Source organism: Eublepharis macularius, chromosome 7 (genome assembly GCF_028583425.1).
Source record: "Eublepharis macularius isolate TG4126 chromosome 7, MPM_Emac_v1.0, whole genome shotgun sequence".
NCBI classification, from domain to species: Eukaryota; Metazoa; Chordata; class Lepidosauria; order Squamata; family Eublepharidae; genus Eublepharis; species Eublepharis macularius.
The window spans coordinates 74,632,319-74,650,273 of record NC_072796.1 but is presented as its reverse complement, the minus strand read 5'-3'; the positions used below and the strand labels follow the sequence as shown (position 1 = coordinate 74,650,273).

At 41.3% G+C, this 17,955-nt stretch overlaps 1 protein-coding gene across 2 annotated transcripts in view; it reads right to left on the bottom strand.

Moving 5' to 3' along the window:
• CABLES1 (Cdk5 and Abl enzyme substrate 1) overlaps positions 1–17,955 on the bottom strand; it is a 75,886-nt gene that overhangs the window by 20,333 nt on the left and 37,598 nt on the right. Inside the window, exons 3-6 of one of the 2 annotated variants that reach the window (XM_054985758.1) lie at positions 13,706–13,798; positions 10,279–10,356; positions 1,120–1,222; positions 722–878 (exon numbers count right to left, since the gene is read on the bottom strand). In XM_054985758.1, the coding sequence (XP_054841733.1) occupies positions 722–878; positions 1,120–1,222; positions 10,279–10,356; positions 13,706–13,798 (431 nt within the window). The remainder of the gene's footprint in view (positions 1–721; positions 879–1,119; positions 1,223–10,278; positions 10,357–13,705; positions 13,799–17,955) is intronic. The other variant, XM_054985760.1, reaches the window with a different exon arrangement.

Below are 17,955 nucleotides of genomic sequence, written 5' to 3'. Positions count from 1 at the left end.
GTCAGTCATTTTAACTCTTCTATACATTCAGCTTGGTGCATATAAGTCTTATCAAGTAAAAAAAAAAAATTGTTAATTACTCAATCCTCATGTTTAAACCGTTAATTATTCTCTATCAATATTCTATCAATTAACCTTTACATATCTATATATATCTCAATCAATTAATTAATCTAACTGCTTATAAATTCACATTTCTCTTCCTCCCCCGGTAAAGTCACCCCTCTCTTTTATACTTTTATTGTACTTCAGTAGTTCTCAAACTGCCACAGTTTTCCTCCCACCTCCCACTTCTTCTCCAGATATTGTTTCAGCTTCTCCCAGTCTGTGTTAAACTGCCCTGAGTCCAGATCTCTCAGTTTTCTTGTCATCTTGTCCATTTCAGCCATATACAGCAATTTGTAGATCCAATCTTCAATAGTTGGCACTTCTTGTACTTTCCATTTCTGCGCATACAAAAGTCTAGCTGCTGCAGTCATATAAAATATCAACGTCCTATGGTGGGCTGGGATTCCCTCCATTCCCAAGTTTAGCAGCAGGAGTTCTGGGTTCTTATTTATTTGAAACTGTAAAATTTCACTCATTTCTCTTATTATTTGGTCCAGCTAGATCTCATGGAATAGTGTAGGGATACTTGGAGGTCTGTGGAATGCACACTGTGTTGCTTCGACAAAGGAACAGTTATGCCAAAGGTTCATAGGTGCACATTCTAAAGCATTACCTGCATCAATGCTTCCTTGAGTGCTGTTTGCCCTTCCCAATGAAAGGCTACGATGGCTTGCATTGCGAAATTGTGAGAAAGATGAGGTGGAATCTATTGTGTTTCTTCGTGCTCCCAAAGCATTTGTTGGAAACAGAAACTGGGTGTAAGAAACAGTCTAGAAAATGAGAGCAACAACAATATTATTCAGAAGGCACACTTGTAAACACATTTTATAAGCTGCGTTGTGAATGTCTATTCATAGTTTTAAAGCCATTGTTTTCTAAAAGATCAGGATAATATTAATTTTAATTAATTAATTTTTAATGGATTAAAAAAAATTCCCTGGGTTGCTAGCCTAACGTGAACATGTTAAATTTGGTTGAGGAGATTTTATTTGATAGGATAAGTACTCTTACCTTCCCATTCGCTCCTAATTCCACACCTTCCAGGCCAACAATATCTTTCAAACAAACTCCTGCAGAAGAATGACACTGTCTGCCACCTTCTGTTTTCATATCCCTAAGATGCAGAAACCAAAGATTAATATATTTTAGATAAGATCACAAAGAAATACTGTGTGTTCTGTCCCCCTACCCCAAACACAAAGAAGAAAATAATTTCATTATACAGAGAGCGTCTCTTCTGAAAAATACTGAAGTTTAAAAGCAAAAAACCCTGAAGATGAAGTACTATTGTTTCAATCCCAGTAATGCTTACACATAATTTTAATGTACAAATAATGTATTTGCACAAGATGGAAAAAAGAAGGAAGATGAAGAATGCAACAAGGCAGCCCAACATACACAACTGTTGACAGAGACTAACAAAATTATTCATCCAATATCATGGTAAGCCTGAAAAAAAGTTATCTCTTGATTAAATATGCAAATGCTAATGTAAGACGTGTTCAGAAGAGGCCTAGAAATACTTTTGTTTGAAGCAAGTACGTATTCATTGTAGAAATTTTAGATAAATGTCACTGTAAGACGTAAGATTTTCACAGATGTTAGGAAAAACAGATTTTGTTTTGTTTGCCTGAAGAACAACTAACATTTGGAGAAAAATTAAACTATGGGCAAGTAAGGCTTGGATCCTGCCTAGAGTTTCTGTGGGTGTGAGGAAGAATGATTTCTGGTCTCCCCAAGCAGTTACTAGGGTTTCCCCATCAGAATCAGAAGCAAGGTGGGCTGCCATTGGAGAAGGGAAATCAGCAAAAATCACTCCCATACTGTGCCTGTGAAATTTTTAGGCAGCTTAAAAATTTTGTTCTCCAGAGCTACCCCCATTTGACTGGGTAAGGAAAATCTCCTATCCTTGGAAGATCTATCCCTTTTTCTTTGGCCCATTTGGGAGTCCACCCCTACTTCCCAAACCTCCTTGCTACCCTTCCCCAATTCTCCTGTCAGGGTTAAAACTGCTCTCCCTTAGGACTCTGTCTCCCAACTCCTCACACTGGATTCCTCTCTGCTAGGACTGAAAAGACGCTCCGCTTTCCAGCTCATGCTACCCAATCAGATCCATTGGAATAGGCTGTCACTCAAAGCTCTCCGATTCTGTCAGAGATTAACCCTTAACAGTCCTGCAGCTGTGTGTGTACAGCCCTTCCAGGCTTTCTAAAATGAGCAATCTGTCACAGATGGACTCTTGAAAATAGCACAAATTGATGAATCTGTGAAAAAGGTACAAATGGGTATGCTTTTAACACAAAAGCTGGTGCTTACATCATTTGAAATTTATATTTTATATAATTTTTCTTTTATTAAGGGTCGGTGAACTGCTGCTAACCATGCTTATTTTAATCCTTATCAAAACATATATTGCTCTTATCTTACAGACGTGCCAATTTTGTTTTTTAATTTTCAGGATTTCTGAATTAAGGGATGTTTGCTTCCCCTTCAGGGAATATCTCTACAAATCAGAGATACAATAAGCTTATCTTCATTAATTATCATATTCTGAAAGGAAGTCAACATCTGCTCAACAGGATGAATTTAATTATTTTCTGAAGTGAACAAATCCCAATATATTCTTTCTTACACACTGATAAAAGGGAGAACTATAATGTGTGAATAACTACTACTTGACAAGAAAAATAACATTTCTTAACAGTAATGTATAATTTTGCAGGCAAATACCCACAACAGCACATCATAGCTGCATACATATAATTTAGGCTAAGAGAAGAATTAAGAGTAGCTGAACTGCTGTTCTTATTTTGTTAAAAGTAAAACTTCAATACAAGTAATGCTCAAGGGAAGACTGATCTTCATCCAGTATGCATTTAACAGAAGGCTTCAGAACTTTCATCAGTAGTAGTTCTGCGATGCTTGCTGGTATTTGTATTTTCTATAATTAATCCAAATATAAAGTTTCATAAGACACTTAACCCTAGTGTTGTGTTGTACTGTACCATAGATGGCTTTTTGTTACCACCTCTGAACATTTCCCAGAGTATTAGTGGATAATGGTAAAGATAAACAGGACCAGAAACAGACTTCCAAGTCAGGAAATATAGATAGTAACCCCCTCACCCCCGAAATCATTCTATGTTCATACAAACGTACGTGCAAACTCACATATCTGTAGCTTGTATGCAAGCCACATTCTCAAGAGGCCTATCCATCACAGTGGGTAAAGATCTACACACACTATTGCCCCTTCCCACGTGGTGATAATAGTCTCACAGCAGTGGTGTAACATGGCATCATGAGAAGCAGTTGTAGGCACATGTTTAGAGTAGGGTTGCAACCTCCAGGTAATAGATCCAGAGGAGTTAGCCGTGTTAGTCTGTATTCACAAAACAGTAAAGAGTCCAGTAGCACCTTTAAGAATAATGAACTTTATTGTAGCATAAGCTTTCAAGATAATGAAATAATAATAACTTCTGATAATGTCTGTCTGCCCCCTCTCTCTCTCACAAGCCCTGGGTGGAAAACCTCTCCTTGCCTACAGACAGCCCCCCAACCTTAAACAACTTCTCACTAACAATCATGAACCGGCTAACAGAGTCACCAACACAGGAACCAGACCCTGCAACAGACCCAGATGCCAACTCTGCCCACATACCTACCCAGGAAATATGATTATAAGATCCAACAGCATCAACTGCAAAATCTCTGGCTCTTACAGCTGCTCATCCTTCAATGTGATATATGCCCTTAATGTGCCAACAATGCCCCTCTGCTCTGTACATAGGACAAACCAGCCAACCTCTGCGCAAAAGAATAAATGGACACAAATCTGACATCAAAAATGGCAATATCCAGAAACCAGTAGGAGAACATTTCAATCTACCAGGACACTCCATTAAAGACTTAAAGGTCACCATATTTCAACAGAAACATTTCAAAAGCAGAATCCAATGGGAAGCAGCTGAATTGGAATTCATATGTAAATTTGATTCAATCAGACTTGGATTGAATAGAGACTCTGGATGGCTCTCTCGTTATCGGAAGTAACTGCCCTCCATTCAGATTCAGCTACGGAGGGGAGGGGGTCACACCCAGCCTGGATTGTGCACTCCAGCTCTTGCATGACTTTTGCAACTGATTTGCATCTACTCCCCCTGCCCTTCACCACCTATATATCTCTGGCCAGTTTCTTCATATCCTCCATCCATCTGACGAAGAGAACTGTGGTTCTCGAAAGCTTATGCTACGATAAAGTTGGTTAGTCTTAAAGGTGCTTCTGGACTCTTTACTAACCTCCAGGTAGGTCCTGGAGAATGCCTGGAATTACAATGGGTCTCCAGACTAGAGATATTAGATTCCCTGGAGAAAATGGCTGCTTCGGAGGATGGACTCTATGGCATTATACCCCACTGAGGTCCCTCCCCTCCCCAACTCTTCTCTTCCCAGGCTCTGCCTCCAAAACTCTAGGAATTTTCCAACCTGGAGACGGCATCCCTAGTTCAGAGTATTTTTAAATTGTGTATGGAACAATATTGTCTTACTTTAAATAAATGCTAGCATTAGGTGCAATAAAAACATTGATTCTACACACTGAACAAAAAGATACACAGAGAAAAGGGCAGCCTGATTCTACTGGAGAGCTGTGTCATGTGAGACAAATCTGACATAACTGGTGGAAAATCAAGGTAAAAGCCTGACCACAATACTGCTAGTAGATCTCAGCAATGAAATGGAGAGAGATCTCACTGCAAGCTTGGGGGCTGTACCTTTTGACGGAAACTTAAAACCCTGTCCTGGTATAGCAACTCAGAATCTCTCTACACTCTAGAGAGCTGCTGTAGCACAGTGGTTAAGTGGTTTGCCTGAGAATCAGTACTTTACTGGTTCAAATCCCACTACTGCCATGAGCTCATTGGTGACCTTGGGTAAGCCACTCCTCAGTCCCAGCTCCCCAGCTGTATTGTGGGGATAGCAACACTAACTTGTTCATTGCTCTAGGTGGGGCACTAATCTGTCTAGAAGAGTGGTATATAAGTGCAGTTAATAATAATATATTATTATATTATAATAATATAATTATAATATATATTATTATATAATAATATAATTATAATAATATTACACAAAACATCTTACATGAGCACTCTCAAGTGAAAGGAGATGCAATGTTATCTTGGAAGCATAGTTTAGCGCCTGTCAATTTCATCTCTCTCCAGGAAGGTAGTTTAAAAAGACAGAGCTGGCAGAGATCGCTCCTCACAGACTTTATTAATTTCACCTTCCTGGACAGAGGTAAAATTGACAGAGCCAAACTACGCTTCCTGGCTAACATTGCGTTTCCCTTCACTTGAGCATCCTCATGTAAGCTGTCTCGTGTAGAGAGACTATCATTTTGGGTTTCAAGAAACCAACATTGCAGCCCTATCCTTTCTATGGGATTTTCACTCATTTCTGAAGAATGCAATTAAAAAATTCAATGTGCTTGTGTGTGTGTGTGTGTGTGTGTGTTATGTGCCGTCAAGTTGCCTTCAACCTATGGTGACCCTATAAAGGAAAGAGCCCCAAAACATCCTATCATCAACAGACTTGCTCAGATCCTGCAAACAGGAGGACTTGGCTTCTTTCATCGAGTCAAGCTATCTTGTTTTAGATCTTCCTCTTTTCCTACTGCCTTCCACTTTTCCTTGCATTATTGACTTTTCCAGAGAATCTTGTCTTCTCATGATGTGACCAAAGTATGATAGCCTCAGTTTTGTCATTTTAGCTTCTAGGGAGGATTCAGACTTGATTTGATCTAGTACCCACTTATTTGTCTTTTTGGCGGTCCATGGTATCCGCAAAACTCTCCTCCAGGACCACATTTCAAATGAATCAATTTTCTTCCTGTCAGCTTTCTCCACTGTCCAACTTTCACATCCATGCATAATAATGGGAGAATACCATAGTTTGGATTATCTTGATCTTGGTTCCCAGAGAGACATCTTTATCTTTAAGGATCTTCTCTAGTTCCCTTACAGCTGCTCTTCCAAATCTCAATCTTGTTCCGATTTCTTCATTGCAGTCTCCCTTTTGGTTGATGATTGAGCTAAGGAATAGAAAATCTTGAGCGATTTCAATTTCCTCATTGTCAGCTTTATATTTGTGTAATTCCTCAGTAGTCATTACTTTTGTCTTCTTGTTCAGCTGAAATCTTGCTTTGGCGCTTTCTCCTTTAACCTTCATCAGTAGTTGTTTCAAGTCTTCACTATGTTCTGTCAGTAACGTGGTGTCATCTGCATATTGCAAAATGTTAATGTTCCTTCCACAGATTTTCACTCCACCTTCTTGTAGATCTAATCAAACTTTCCTTATGATATACTCTGCGTAGAGGATGAACAGGTAGGTAGATAATATGCATCCAGGTAGGTAGATAATATGCATCCTTGTCTGATACCCTTGCCAACTGAAAACCATTCTGTTTCCCCATATTCTGTCCTGACAGTAGCCTCTTGTCCAGAGTACAGGTTGCACATCAAAACAATCAGATGTTGTAGCACCTCCATTTCTTTTAAGACTACAGACTAATTTTCACTCATTTCAGAATTAAATTAGAAAATTCAATGTGCTTAAATTGCTTATATAAGGAGTTTAGAAATTATCTTGTCTGTTGTATGAATGTTAGGAAGTTACAATCTGATCAACATTACAAAATTATCCTATAGTTCTGAGGGAGTTCTTTTAATATGCTGTCCATAAAATAATATGACGTAGACTATGTGTGTTAAAATTATAGCATTATTTCATTCTTCTTGGAACAAATTTCTATTTATGTTATGTTAAAATTTTTAATGTCCTGGCTAACACTACAATATATATTCAATTACGGCCGGATGGCCTGACTCTGCCCCGGAAGTCTTGGAGCGTGCCTTCAAAGCTGTGACTGGGTGATTGAAACAGTCGGTTGAAACTAAATCCCACAAAGATGGAGGTCCTGCATGTGGGTCTAGGGTCCATGGGTACAGGACTCCAGCTCCCCGCTCTTGCGCCGCTTGCGGGAGTGAGGAGCCTGGGGGTGATCTTGGATGCCTCCTTGACTATGGAGGCACAGATCATAGCAGCTGTCCGGTCTTCATTTTTCCATCTGAGACAAGCCCAGCAGCTTGTCCCCTACCTGTCAACCCACGACCTAACAGCGGTGATCCAAGCAACGGTTACCTCTAGAGTAGACTACTGCAACTCGCTATACGCAGGGTTTCCCTTCGGCTTGATCTGGAGATTACAGCTGGTTTAAAATGCAGCTGCGCAGGTGATTGCAAGAGCCCCGAAAGGGGAACATATAACACCTATATTACACCAGCTGCATTGTGGCTACCAGTTGAGTATCGGGTCTGGTTCAAGATTTTGGTGCTGACCTATAAAGCCCTGTGTGGACTGGGTCCAGCGTATTTGCGGGACCATCTCTCCCCATATATACCCCAGAGGACACTTCGTTCTATACACAAAAAACTTTTGGTGGTCCCTGGTCCTAGGGAGGCTTGCCTGGCGTCGACCAGAGCAGGGCCTTTTTGGTCCTGGCACCGGCCTGGTGGAACTCTCTGTCTGATGAAACCAGGGCCTGGCAGGATTTATTATCCTTCCGCCAGACCTGTAAGACAGAGATATTCCACCAGGCATATGGCGGAGGCTAGGCTGGGCCCCCACCGGCCATACTTGACTTGACTTGAAAAGATCTGTACACCACCCTATATATATCTATAGATATGGATATATGGGCCATGTTTGAAATGAAGTAACTCTTCAATCGCCATCTGAGGAGGAGTTTTTATTGTATGTAGTGTTTTAAATTTTATTGTAATGTTTTATCTGCTTTTATATGTTTTTATGTAAATTAAAACGTTGTGCTCTGCCCTGAGCCCGCTCGGTGGGGAGGGAAGACTAAAAAACTAATATAACAAACAAACACACACACACACACAAATCTGAACTGAAATTCAGAGAAGTGATGGCCACCAGACTTACCAGGAGGCCAGGTTGCTGCTGTCAAGCGTGGAAGGGAACAGAGCATAGCAGCCACTGTGTTGGAGGGTTCGCCCGGCTCTGTCAGGCGGGCCCACAAGCCAATCAGTTTGAAATCCCGGCCACCCTATTGGGGCAGCCGGAGGGTGAATTGCCAGGGGGTGGGGCCAGGCACCAGACCTCAGAGAGGCAGTCTGCTCTTCAGTCCAGCAACCAGAAGCTGCGGGCCTGGCCTCACTGCACTTTGCCCTCACCAGCGAAGACCCACCCACCTCTCTCTTTTTGGTGTTTTTCAATAGTTCCTCTTCTCAACTTTGTAGGGCGGTTTGCATTGGACTGGATCCCTTTTGGGGGGAGGAAGGGTCTGCGTGCCCAGCCTCCCCCATAAGGAATCTTGGGGTGAGTTATGGAGGTGCATGCCCAGGTTGGGGGCTACCGGGGCATATTCACTCCCAGGTGGCAGGGGTATCACATAGGGGTATTTACCCATGTGATCTTCCCCTTAATGTCACTCCTTAGCCCCCCTCCCTAGCGGAAGTCTGGGGGGGGGGTTAGGGTCATTGGCTAGCAGGCAGGTCAGCCGATGTTTTGGGATTCGACCCACATGCAATTCGACCCACATGCATCACCAATGCCCCTTTCATGCTGTATTCAATAAAGTTGTGGCCAGTTTTCATTCCAGCTTATGTATGGGTCTGAATCTGTTGCCTGGCTTTCTCCCCTTCCTCGCCCTCAGCCTAGGCTACAACAAACAAAAATCAACACCCCTCCCTTCAAGCACAGATTTGAATAATTGTTTTCATAAAGACATTTATTCAATTACTTAAATGCAGATGCAGATTTATAATGAAAACTCATACGTGAGACCTGCTGGGCATTCACTCTTTAAGGTGAACTCTCCGTGAATAATTTAAGAGAGAATTAAATATTAACCAGATTTTAAAAATAACACAGAAAGCAAAACCTCCATACTGTGACAGAAGCCTGATAAAACAATAATTTTATAAATCTCATGCTCCAACATTATATGACAGGACTGATGAGGATTAATCAGAAAAGTATCCCCTAGTTCATGTTCAAACTAGATTTTTTTTCATGCAAAAGACGTCTTACAGAGCAAGCCTAAGCAGAGATCCATCCAAACCCATAGACTTCAACGGACTTAAAAGATGGTAACTCTGCTTAGGATACCACTGTTATTGCCTGCTGTACAAGGCAGTAAGTGCCTATCTATCTCTACCCAGTAATGGAACTTTTGCTTTATATGACATACATATACCTACCACTCACTTTTGGAAGCATGGAAATTCAGAAGGTTGGATCATACTAACTTTTCTTCTTGATCTCACTCAATTCCTCCCCTCTCTGCAGCTCCATCTCACTTGCCTTTTATCCATACAGTCCCACAGTCTTCAGCATAGCCTTTTCAGTGGTCAAAAATAAGACCCTATGCCCTCTTTTACCAGTGGAAAACTTGGCAGGCGTCTACCCAAAGACTATGAACCATCTGTGTAATTAGTATAATTTGAGCATGGTTTCTTCACAAGACATGCCATTATGCCGACGAGCTGAACTTCAATTTGTCTTCTCTTACTAAAATGGGAATGTTATCCAATGCATTTGTCATTAAATACCGACTAAGAATTTGGTTTCGCAATCTTTGGGGAGTTTAGAACAATACTAAGTTCTACTTTTGGTTGTTATTTTTTTTTTTAAAGAAAGCACTTTTTAGGTGCCATAGAAGATCCACATATGTAGTAAGTATTTCGTTCTGAACCATGTTTTATGTTAGGTCTCACAATGGATTAGATGGAAAGACTCTTTGGATTCAATCCTGTGTTAAGATGACCCAGATGTGAATTTTGATCAAGGAACCTCTTCTACTCAAAAGGTCACTGAGAATAATTAATAAGAACAATACTTCAGTGCAAGGCTACAATCCACCTTGCTGCATATAAGCCTCAGTCCAAGAATGTTGATCTCAAATGCTGAAAGGCAAACCAGTTTTTTATTACATTCTTTGGGATCTGTGGATATCAATACTAGTAACTTATCACAGATAAATACATTCTAACTAAATAAATGTATTGTTTTGTAAAAACAAAAACGGTGTGTCACACAATGTACATTCATAAAACTCAGTAGTATGAAAAAATTATATATGCATACCCAATGTGGCTACAGTTCCGATATGGCAACACTGAGAATATGCTACAAAAGGATCTTCTGCCGCTAATGAGGACTATTCTATAAAAACAAAACAAAACAAAACATATAGGATAGAGCATCCAGTAATGTACTGAATTTCCACAGCCCTATTCTCCCCCCCTTTGTATTGTCGGACATAATCATTTCTGTATAATTCCCAAATTCACCAGTTCCGGCTCATAAGTCACACTGCACATTGTACTTTCCAACATCCAATGGAAAACCCAGGCACTTATGCATTCATACACACAATGGTTACCAAAACTTGGTCTCAAGCCCCTTGGCCATAATCAATGGCATATTTAGCAGGAAGACAGAGGAAGAGTTCTGTATACAGTAGTGTGTACGCAACACAAGGAGCCCTTAATATGGGTCAATGCATATGCACAATTACCTTGCTAAACTAGGTTCTCTAGCAACAGGAAAAAGTGGCAGCATAGTATGAAAACTGGTACAAATCTTGACTAATTGCACTAAATAAAAGCAAGAGAAATAGAATTTCATATTTTGTGTACACGTATAAAGGCAATCAGCATAAACTAGCCAATGTTTTTTAAAAAGTGCTTTGAAACATGTCACTTTATTAAGCAAAACAATTATTTAGTTGGAGAAAAAATATTTGTAGGAAAACGAGAGGGTGGTGAGTGGTAAATAATTAAAAACTTTGGTCACCTTTATATGTATATTGACTTAATGGTTTCATAAAAAATTCTTTATTGTATTTTTGTGTCTTTCATTATTTTTAAGTCACTCTGATAAGGCAGTCCAAGGGAAATGACTAATAAGTCAAGCAGCTGATGTCACAACATTTTTTTACATAAAATGCTGTACCATGGATAATTGAGAAATTAAATGGGCCCTCTAGGTCACAATTCATAAATGCAACAACAATTGATGCCTGCTGAGCAGATGATAACACTACTACTTATACACTAACAAGACCTAGTATCAAACAGATGACTTCACTTTGTTGTGTTTTCACACAAGAATTACTGTAACTACTACAATTCAGAGCAATAATTAAGTTTCCAAAAGCATCTGACATGAGTCTTTTTGAAGTATGCAATTTGATAGCCAAATATGTAATGTACAAGATGTCCTAAGCTTTCAAATCAAAATATAGATGTTGTTATGGGTTGTGCAGGATGTCTTCTATGTTGGGCGTTAATTTGCTATAAATGCTCCTCTAGTCCAGGGCTCCCGGACTAGAGGAGCCTGTGGGCACCTTTGGAATTCTATCACATGGTAGTGAAAGCAACCACAAGCATATGTATTAAAAAGTGGCCCTGGCAAGGAAAGTTCCTGCCATCTGTTACTGCTGCAAATGTGCTTTGTCAGGTAGAAGCTTTGTGCTGCCAAATGGTAAGCCCATGCACAGATGGAATTCAGTGCCAGATGGAAGACCTTTCAGACCAGTTTATTTGGTTGTTTTATTCCATTCAATGAATGGGATACAGAGTGTTCAAGCAGAAGGAAAAATACTACTCATATGGAGCCACATACAGATGGACAAGCCAACAGAGAACCACTTCAGAAGCCTGTATCACTAAGCCCAGATAATGACGTTTGTTGTACACTAATATTACATGAACAAGATCTGGGATGGTGACTGAAGGAATGGGCTAACAAGCCCCTACTGTTCCTTCTGACTGGCCCCCAAAAGACTGAAAAAGCCTGTGGCTGTCCCAAGGCTCTGCTTGGTGATGCCACCCCTTCCCCTCTGTCCCCAGGGGTACCAAAAAAACTGATATCTACCCACTGCCAATGACACTGATAATAGTGTTCTGAATACCCGCCGGAATATGTATGTATGGCCCTGTTACATATTATAGGAGAAGAGCAGAGAATTACAAAGAAATGTTAATTCCAGGAACATTCTTCCAATTTAATAAATTTGTGCATTGCAAGTTCTTTAGTGTAATAGCTTTCTAAGGCTATTAAATTCAATTAGATTCAAAAGTCTGTACCATATAAATCATGTACAAGGATCAAAATATTGCAGAAAAGGCAGCATAAAAGCAGTACCCAAAACTTCAGGGAAAGAGAGTAAACAAATCTCAAAATGCATAAACAAATCAACAAACTGCCTGGGTAAACAAACAAATAGAAAACTCTATCTGGCACCTAAAATTAGTTATCAGGTGAATTATTAGAGGGAGAGAGTTCCACAGTCGAGGGCCTGTCTTGTATGCTATGGTCTGTTTCTAACAAGAGGAGGAAGGAAGGGGCTGCAATTTCCATCCTTTCTTCCCTGCCACTGCAGACCCCCGTTTGCCTTCTATGGCATTTATAAGGGTCCCCTCCCCTTAGAGGAACAAGGGCTCAGAAGGAAGGGAGAACAAGATTGTTCCACTTCACATGCTCTTCTCCAATTGTAAAATGCCCCTAGATAACCACTGACCTCACCTTTGCACGTGGGAGAGGCAGAGTAACACTTCTGCAGAAAATCTTAAGTGAAGGCCGGTTCATATGGGAACCAGAGTTTGTTTTGATACCCTGGCTCCAGACTGTTTGGGACTTTGATGTGCGTCCACAAGGAATCAAGCTCTCTGAATAGTTCTTTCAAAAGACTGCCAGTCAGGAGTATTGCTGCAGAGTTCTTTACCAGTTGAAGCTTCCAAAGGCAGTCCCACAAACTGTAAATTGCAACAGTCCAATTGGATGTGGTCAAAATATGAGTAACTGGCCAAATCCTACCTATCCAGAGAAGCGGGTAGAGTGAATTTTCCATTGGCATAAGAGGATACATGATTTTGCCATTCCTCACTGCAGCAGAGTGTCAGACTAGGATCTGGGTAGCCCAGGTTTGAACCCCTACTCTGCCATGGAAGTTTGCTGAGTGACCATGGGCAAATCGCACACTCTCAGCTTAACCTCTCTCATGGAGTTGTGGTGAGGATAAAATGGAGGAAAGAAGAACAATGTGAGCCACTTTGAGTTCCAACAGGGGAGAAAGGCAGGAGGTAACTGAAGCAAATAATAACGTCCATGAAACGCTCCCAACACACACCCTTGGGCTTTGGGGGGCGGGGTCCAAGAAGACTTCTGGGGGAAAGGAAAAGACACAGAAAGATGCACTGCCATAATCACTTTAAGTTCACACATCACAGGCACCAAACCCTAAATGACAGATAAGAGATTCTCTTGATAGGGCATGGTTATCTTTGTACATGTTTGTTGCACGCACTGCCATATGCTGAGGGGATTCACTAGCACTTATTTATGCACGTTTTCCACTCTACACATTTTAAAGGTGATAATTCTTTCTCGAGCTCTGTAAAGTAAAATAAAAGCAATCTTGGCATAGTTGGAAGATTTTCCCTGACAACCTCTTGCTGTCATTTTTCTCTACATCTAAACAAACAAATGTTCTTTGCCTGTAAAATACCTGCCACTCCTCGTATCATTCTGCCGCATGTTCTTGATGAAATGAACTTTCTTAAAGTTCTTTGGTCTGGGTGAACCTGACAGAGTCCGGCATCTGAAAAGCAGAGAAACAGCAATATTTAAGATCTCTACAGTACAGATGAAAAATCTCAAGACAGGAAAGAAAGACCAAACAGATTATCACTCCACACCTTGTCTGATTCAGGGAGTCAGCAGCAATAAATGAAACAATAAAGAAGTAAGAAGACAAAGTACAGAAAACAAGAAACAATATGTACTAGAAGGGGGGTGGTGGAAACTGAACATCCTGTTACAGGTCTTACAAGGAAATAGTATGTGAAAAGGATATATCCTTTTTCCATAGGGAATACAAAGAGTGCAATTTAGTGCAATTTAGAAAAAATATGTGTCTTGTTTACTAGACACTGCATAATAGACAGTTTCTTGCACATAAAGATTTAAAACCTTTTCTAAAAAAAATTCTGCTTCCTCCTTTTTCCTCCTCTGTAGGGGAGGAGATTGAGGGGGTAGAATGTATTACATAACTTCAACCTACAGATGGAGATTCCAATTTGAACAGCTGCTTTGCATGAAAGTCTCCCTGCAAACAGAAAGATAGCATGCAGTTTTACCTCCTCTCCAGAGGTGGCTTGTGGGTTGGAGTGCAGGGAATATTGCAGCCATTACCACTGTGTGCTACTGAAGGGGCAGTGGAAGACAATGGCAATGAAAAGCAGTGATGAATCTGCAGGGTTCACAGATGTAGCACTGCGCAGGTGTGCAACTTCTGAGTGGCCAGTGGAACCTAGTGTGAGCTTATGGTTCCAGTAACAATTTAGCAGATGCACACCTATGCAGTGCTGCAGCCACACCCTACATTCTACTACTGTCTTCTCCTGTTGTCTATTGGAAACGCTACCCGCTTCTTCCCAGCCTTCTAAGGTATAGTGACAAAAGCTGGAGTATTCCCCAGCACATGAGCTACCGCCACTCTTCTCTTTGGCTGCTGTGCTGGTTTTCTAGTTGAAGGGAGTTACTGATACAGAGGAACATTTAAAAATGTGATCTTCTCCCTGCAGTCTGGCATGGTGTCACTGGAACACTGTGCCATGCTCTTCTCAATCTCTTGCATGTGCAAATCAGATCTGGAGGCTCTGTTCACTAGGTTTGGAAAGATACATTAAGTTGTGTATAATAATTATACTTAAATACAGCTCTTCTAGGCAAATTAGTGCTGCAATCAGAGAGGTGAACAAAGTCAGTGTTATTATTATCCCCACAATATAACTAGGGTGCTGGGACCGAGAGAAGTGGCTTACCCAAGACCACCTACTAAGCTCATTACAGTAGTGGGATTTGAACCAGCAGAATGCTGATTTGCAATCCAACCACTCAGGAAAAGTTCTAAAATACCTGCTTGCTCATGTGTGTCAATGACAGACTTTTAAAGAATCTTTCATAGAATGAAAACAATGTTGGTATGGATCTGTATCAAGTAAAGGCCTTATGAAGATATTTAAGACAAGCAATTTCTTTATGCTCCATTTACTGAAATTTTAAATTGCAAAAGCTACCAGTGGAAGAAACCAACTAAGCCCTCACTGGATATTAAAGCACAGCCCCGGTGCCAGGGTTTCTGGTGCTGGAAGCCAGCTTCGCGCGCCCCAGACTGCATGATGACGTCATCGTGCAGTGCCGCCAGTGGGTGGCTGGGGCGGTGAGGAGGCCGCCTGCGTGCCGCACGTCGCCCCAGCTGCCTGTCATCCCTGGCCCATGGCTGCTGCGCCTGCCCGGGAGCGTGTGGCGGTGGCGACAGTGGTGCGGGGTTGGCCGGCGGCGGCGCCGGATGCGCGCCTCCGGCCCCGGCACCCCCTCCGGCCCCGCGGCGCCCGCCTCACTGCTTCAACAGTGGCGCCATCCCTGTTAAAGCATGGCAAAATGCTAGTAGGGACAAGAAATAAACTGCATACAAAGCAGAGAATAGAAAGCAGAGAAGATACTGAGAAAAGAAGTTAGTGTGTATTTTGGTTTAGGAACACAGGAACAAAATAAACGTTTTGCCATCTTCTGGGCATGGATCAGAGGTCACTGGGGTGTGGGGAGGGGAGGTAGGATGTAGTTGTGAATTTCCTGCATTATGCAGGGGATTGGACTAGATGACCCTAGAGCAGTGTTTCTCAACCTTTTTCCGACTGTGGCCCCCTTCCAACCTTGTTTCCTTCCTGTGGCCCCTCTGTCCTACTGGTATAAAGGTAGCTAATCAACATTAGTATAGGAATTCTCATACCTAGAATATCAAATATGTAGCTTTAAAACAAAATCTGGAGTCCTTCAGGCCTCCCAATAACTCTGGGGAAATTGCGCTTTTTCATCCTTATATGGAATACCCCTGCTCTTTAGCTCCCCCTAGCGGACTCAGGGTTACACTTGCATGAAGAAACAGCACCCCACACACCGTCTTTTTTGTTTTCTTTTCTCAGTCACTTCTCTGTTTTCTTTACTTCTCACTTCCCTCTGTGGCCCTCTAGTCTCGTGCCGTGGTCCCCCATTTATGCAATTTTTACCTGTGCCCCCCTTGGAATATCCTGGGGCCCCCTGGGGGGCCATATGGCCCCAGGTTGAGAACCACTGCCCTAGAGGACCCTTCTAACTCTATGATTCTATTAGTTTTTGTTTATTGCACAATAAAAGTCTGAACAATTCTTATGGATGTTCGATTTTAAAGCTTGTATATTATTAATTTTTTAATAAAAATGACAGATTAAAATGAGATCACATGGAGTTATGAATAGAAATACTGCTTTATATTATAAGCTTGCATTTGGTTCCTTTAAAAGCCCCTGCTATAACTGAGTCCCCATTATTCAATTACACAAATTCTTTGATGTAAGTGCTGTTCTGAACTGGTGAACATGCTACATATTCAAGCAGATTTCAGATTATCAGGTTACACTAGCACTTAGAATACACTGCTTTAGAGCGCTCACCAATGATCTTTACAAACTAATTAGCCTTCATTATACACTTTCCTTTGCAGGATCTGGCATCAAGCTAAGGAACAGACACCTTTAGGGTCATTAGGTTATGTGTTCATACAAGTGTGCAGGTCAAAAGCCATATGAATCACAAAGCTGTTCAAGTGCAGCTTCCAGAAAGTTCAAGAAAGGGACTTGTCCTGGCCTGGGAATGAAAGAGCTCTGGAAAAAAAAGAAGCAGCAATGTAGCAGCATGGTATACTCTTGAACATTGATAGATATTTGAGGATGCATATGTGATACGGAAGGAAATGGGATGTTTTATAACAGTTTTACCTTGCTACCACTGGTAATCAGAAATTGCCTTTAGGTGACTATGTGGTGGTGAATCAAAACCACTGATTTGCACACATTCTTCAGCCAGCATTTTTACACCAAAATGCTCTGCTTTATTTTGCAAAGAGTTCTGCTATTTGTACTCTTTTTGTGCTGACTGAGATGTGGCCATGGCCCAGTGGTAGAGCATATGCTTTGCACGCAAGAGATCTTAGGTTCAATCCCAGCATTGCCATTTTAAAGTAAGTAATGTGAAAGACCTCTACAACATGACACCCTAGAGAGCTGCTGCCAATCAGAGCAGACAACACTGACCTCAGCAGAGCAGTGGTCTCACTAAGTATAAGGCAGCTTTGTGTGTTCATGAAGCAAATAAAACAACTTGTGATTGTGTGTTTAGGCTTTGTCTATTCCTTAGCTAGGTGCCAGATGAAGTCTAATTAATTGTAAATATCACTAAGCCTTCCAAAGTTGTATGTTCTATAGTGCTGGGAAGTTATGACTTGAGGAAATCACAGGGCAAATTGTAAAGCCATCTACTTAGCATTTGTTGCATAGAATGCAGCTTTCTTAAGAGAAAATTGCTTTACTTATATGTGCCTATACAGTTATGTCTTCTATTGTGCAATAGAGCACAAATAAACCGCATCTGCATTCTGCTTTAATTTCCACCCAGAGTTCCTAAGCATCACTTCCTGTATCCTGATTGGCTGGCCGCTTTGCATGCTCTGCCTTCAGCTCTGGCCCAGATCTCCACAACTTCCCTGAATACCACGTATCAGCTTCTCTCTATACCCCTACAATATTCATCCACAGCTTGCCTTTCTAGAGTGTCAGTACTCTAGTTCAAATTCCACTTGGTTCATCGGGTGAGCTGAATCAGCTCTTAGGATTCTCATATAAAAGAAAAATCATATGCATGTCCGGGGTCTGGGTCCCA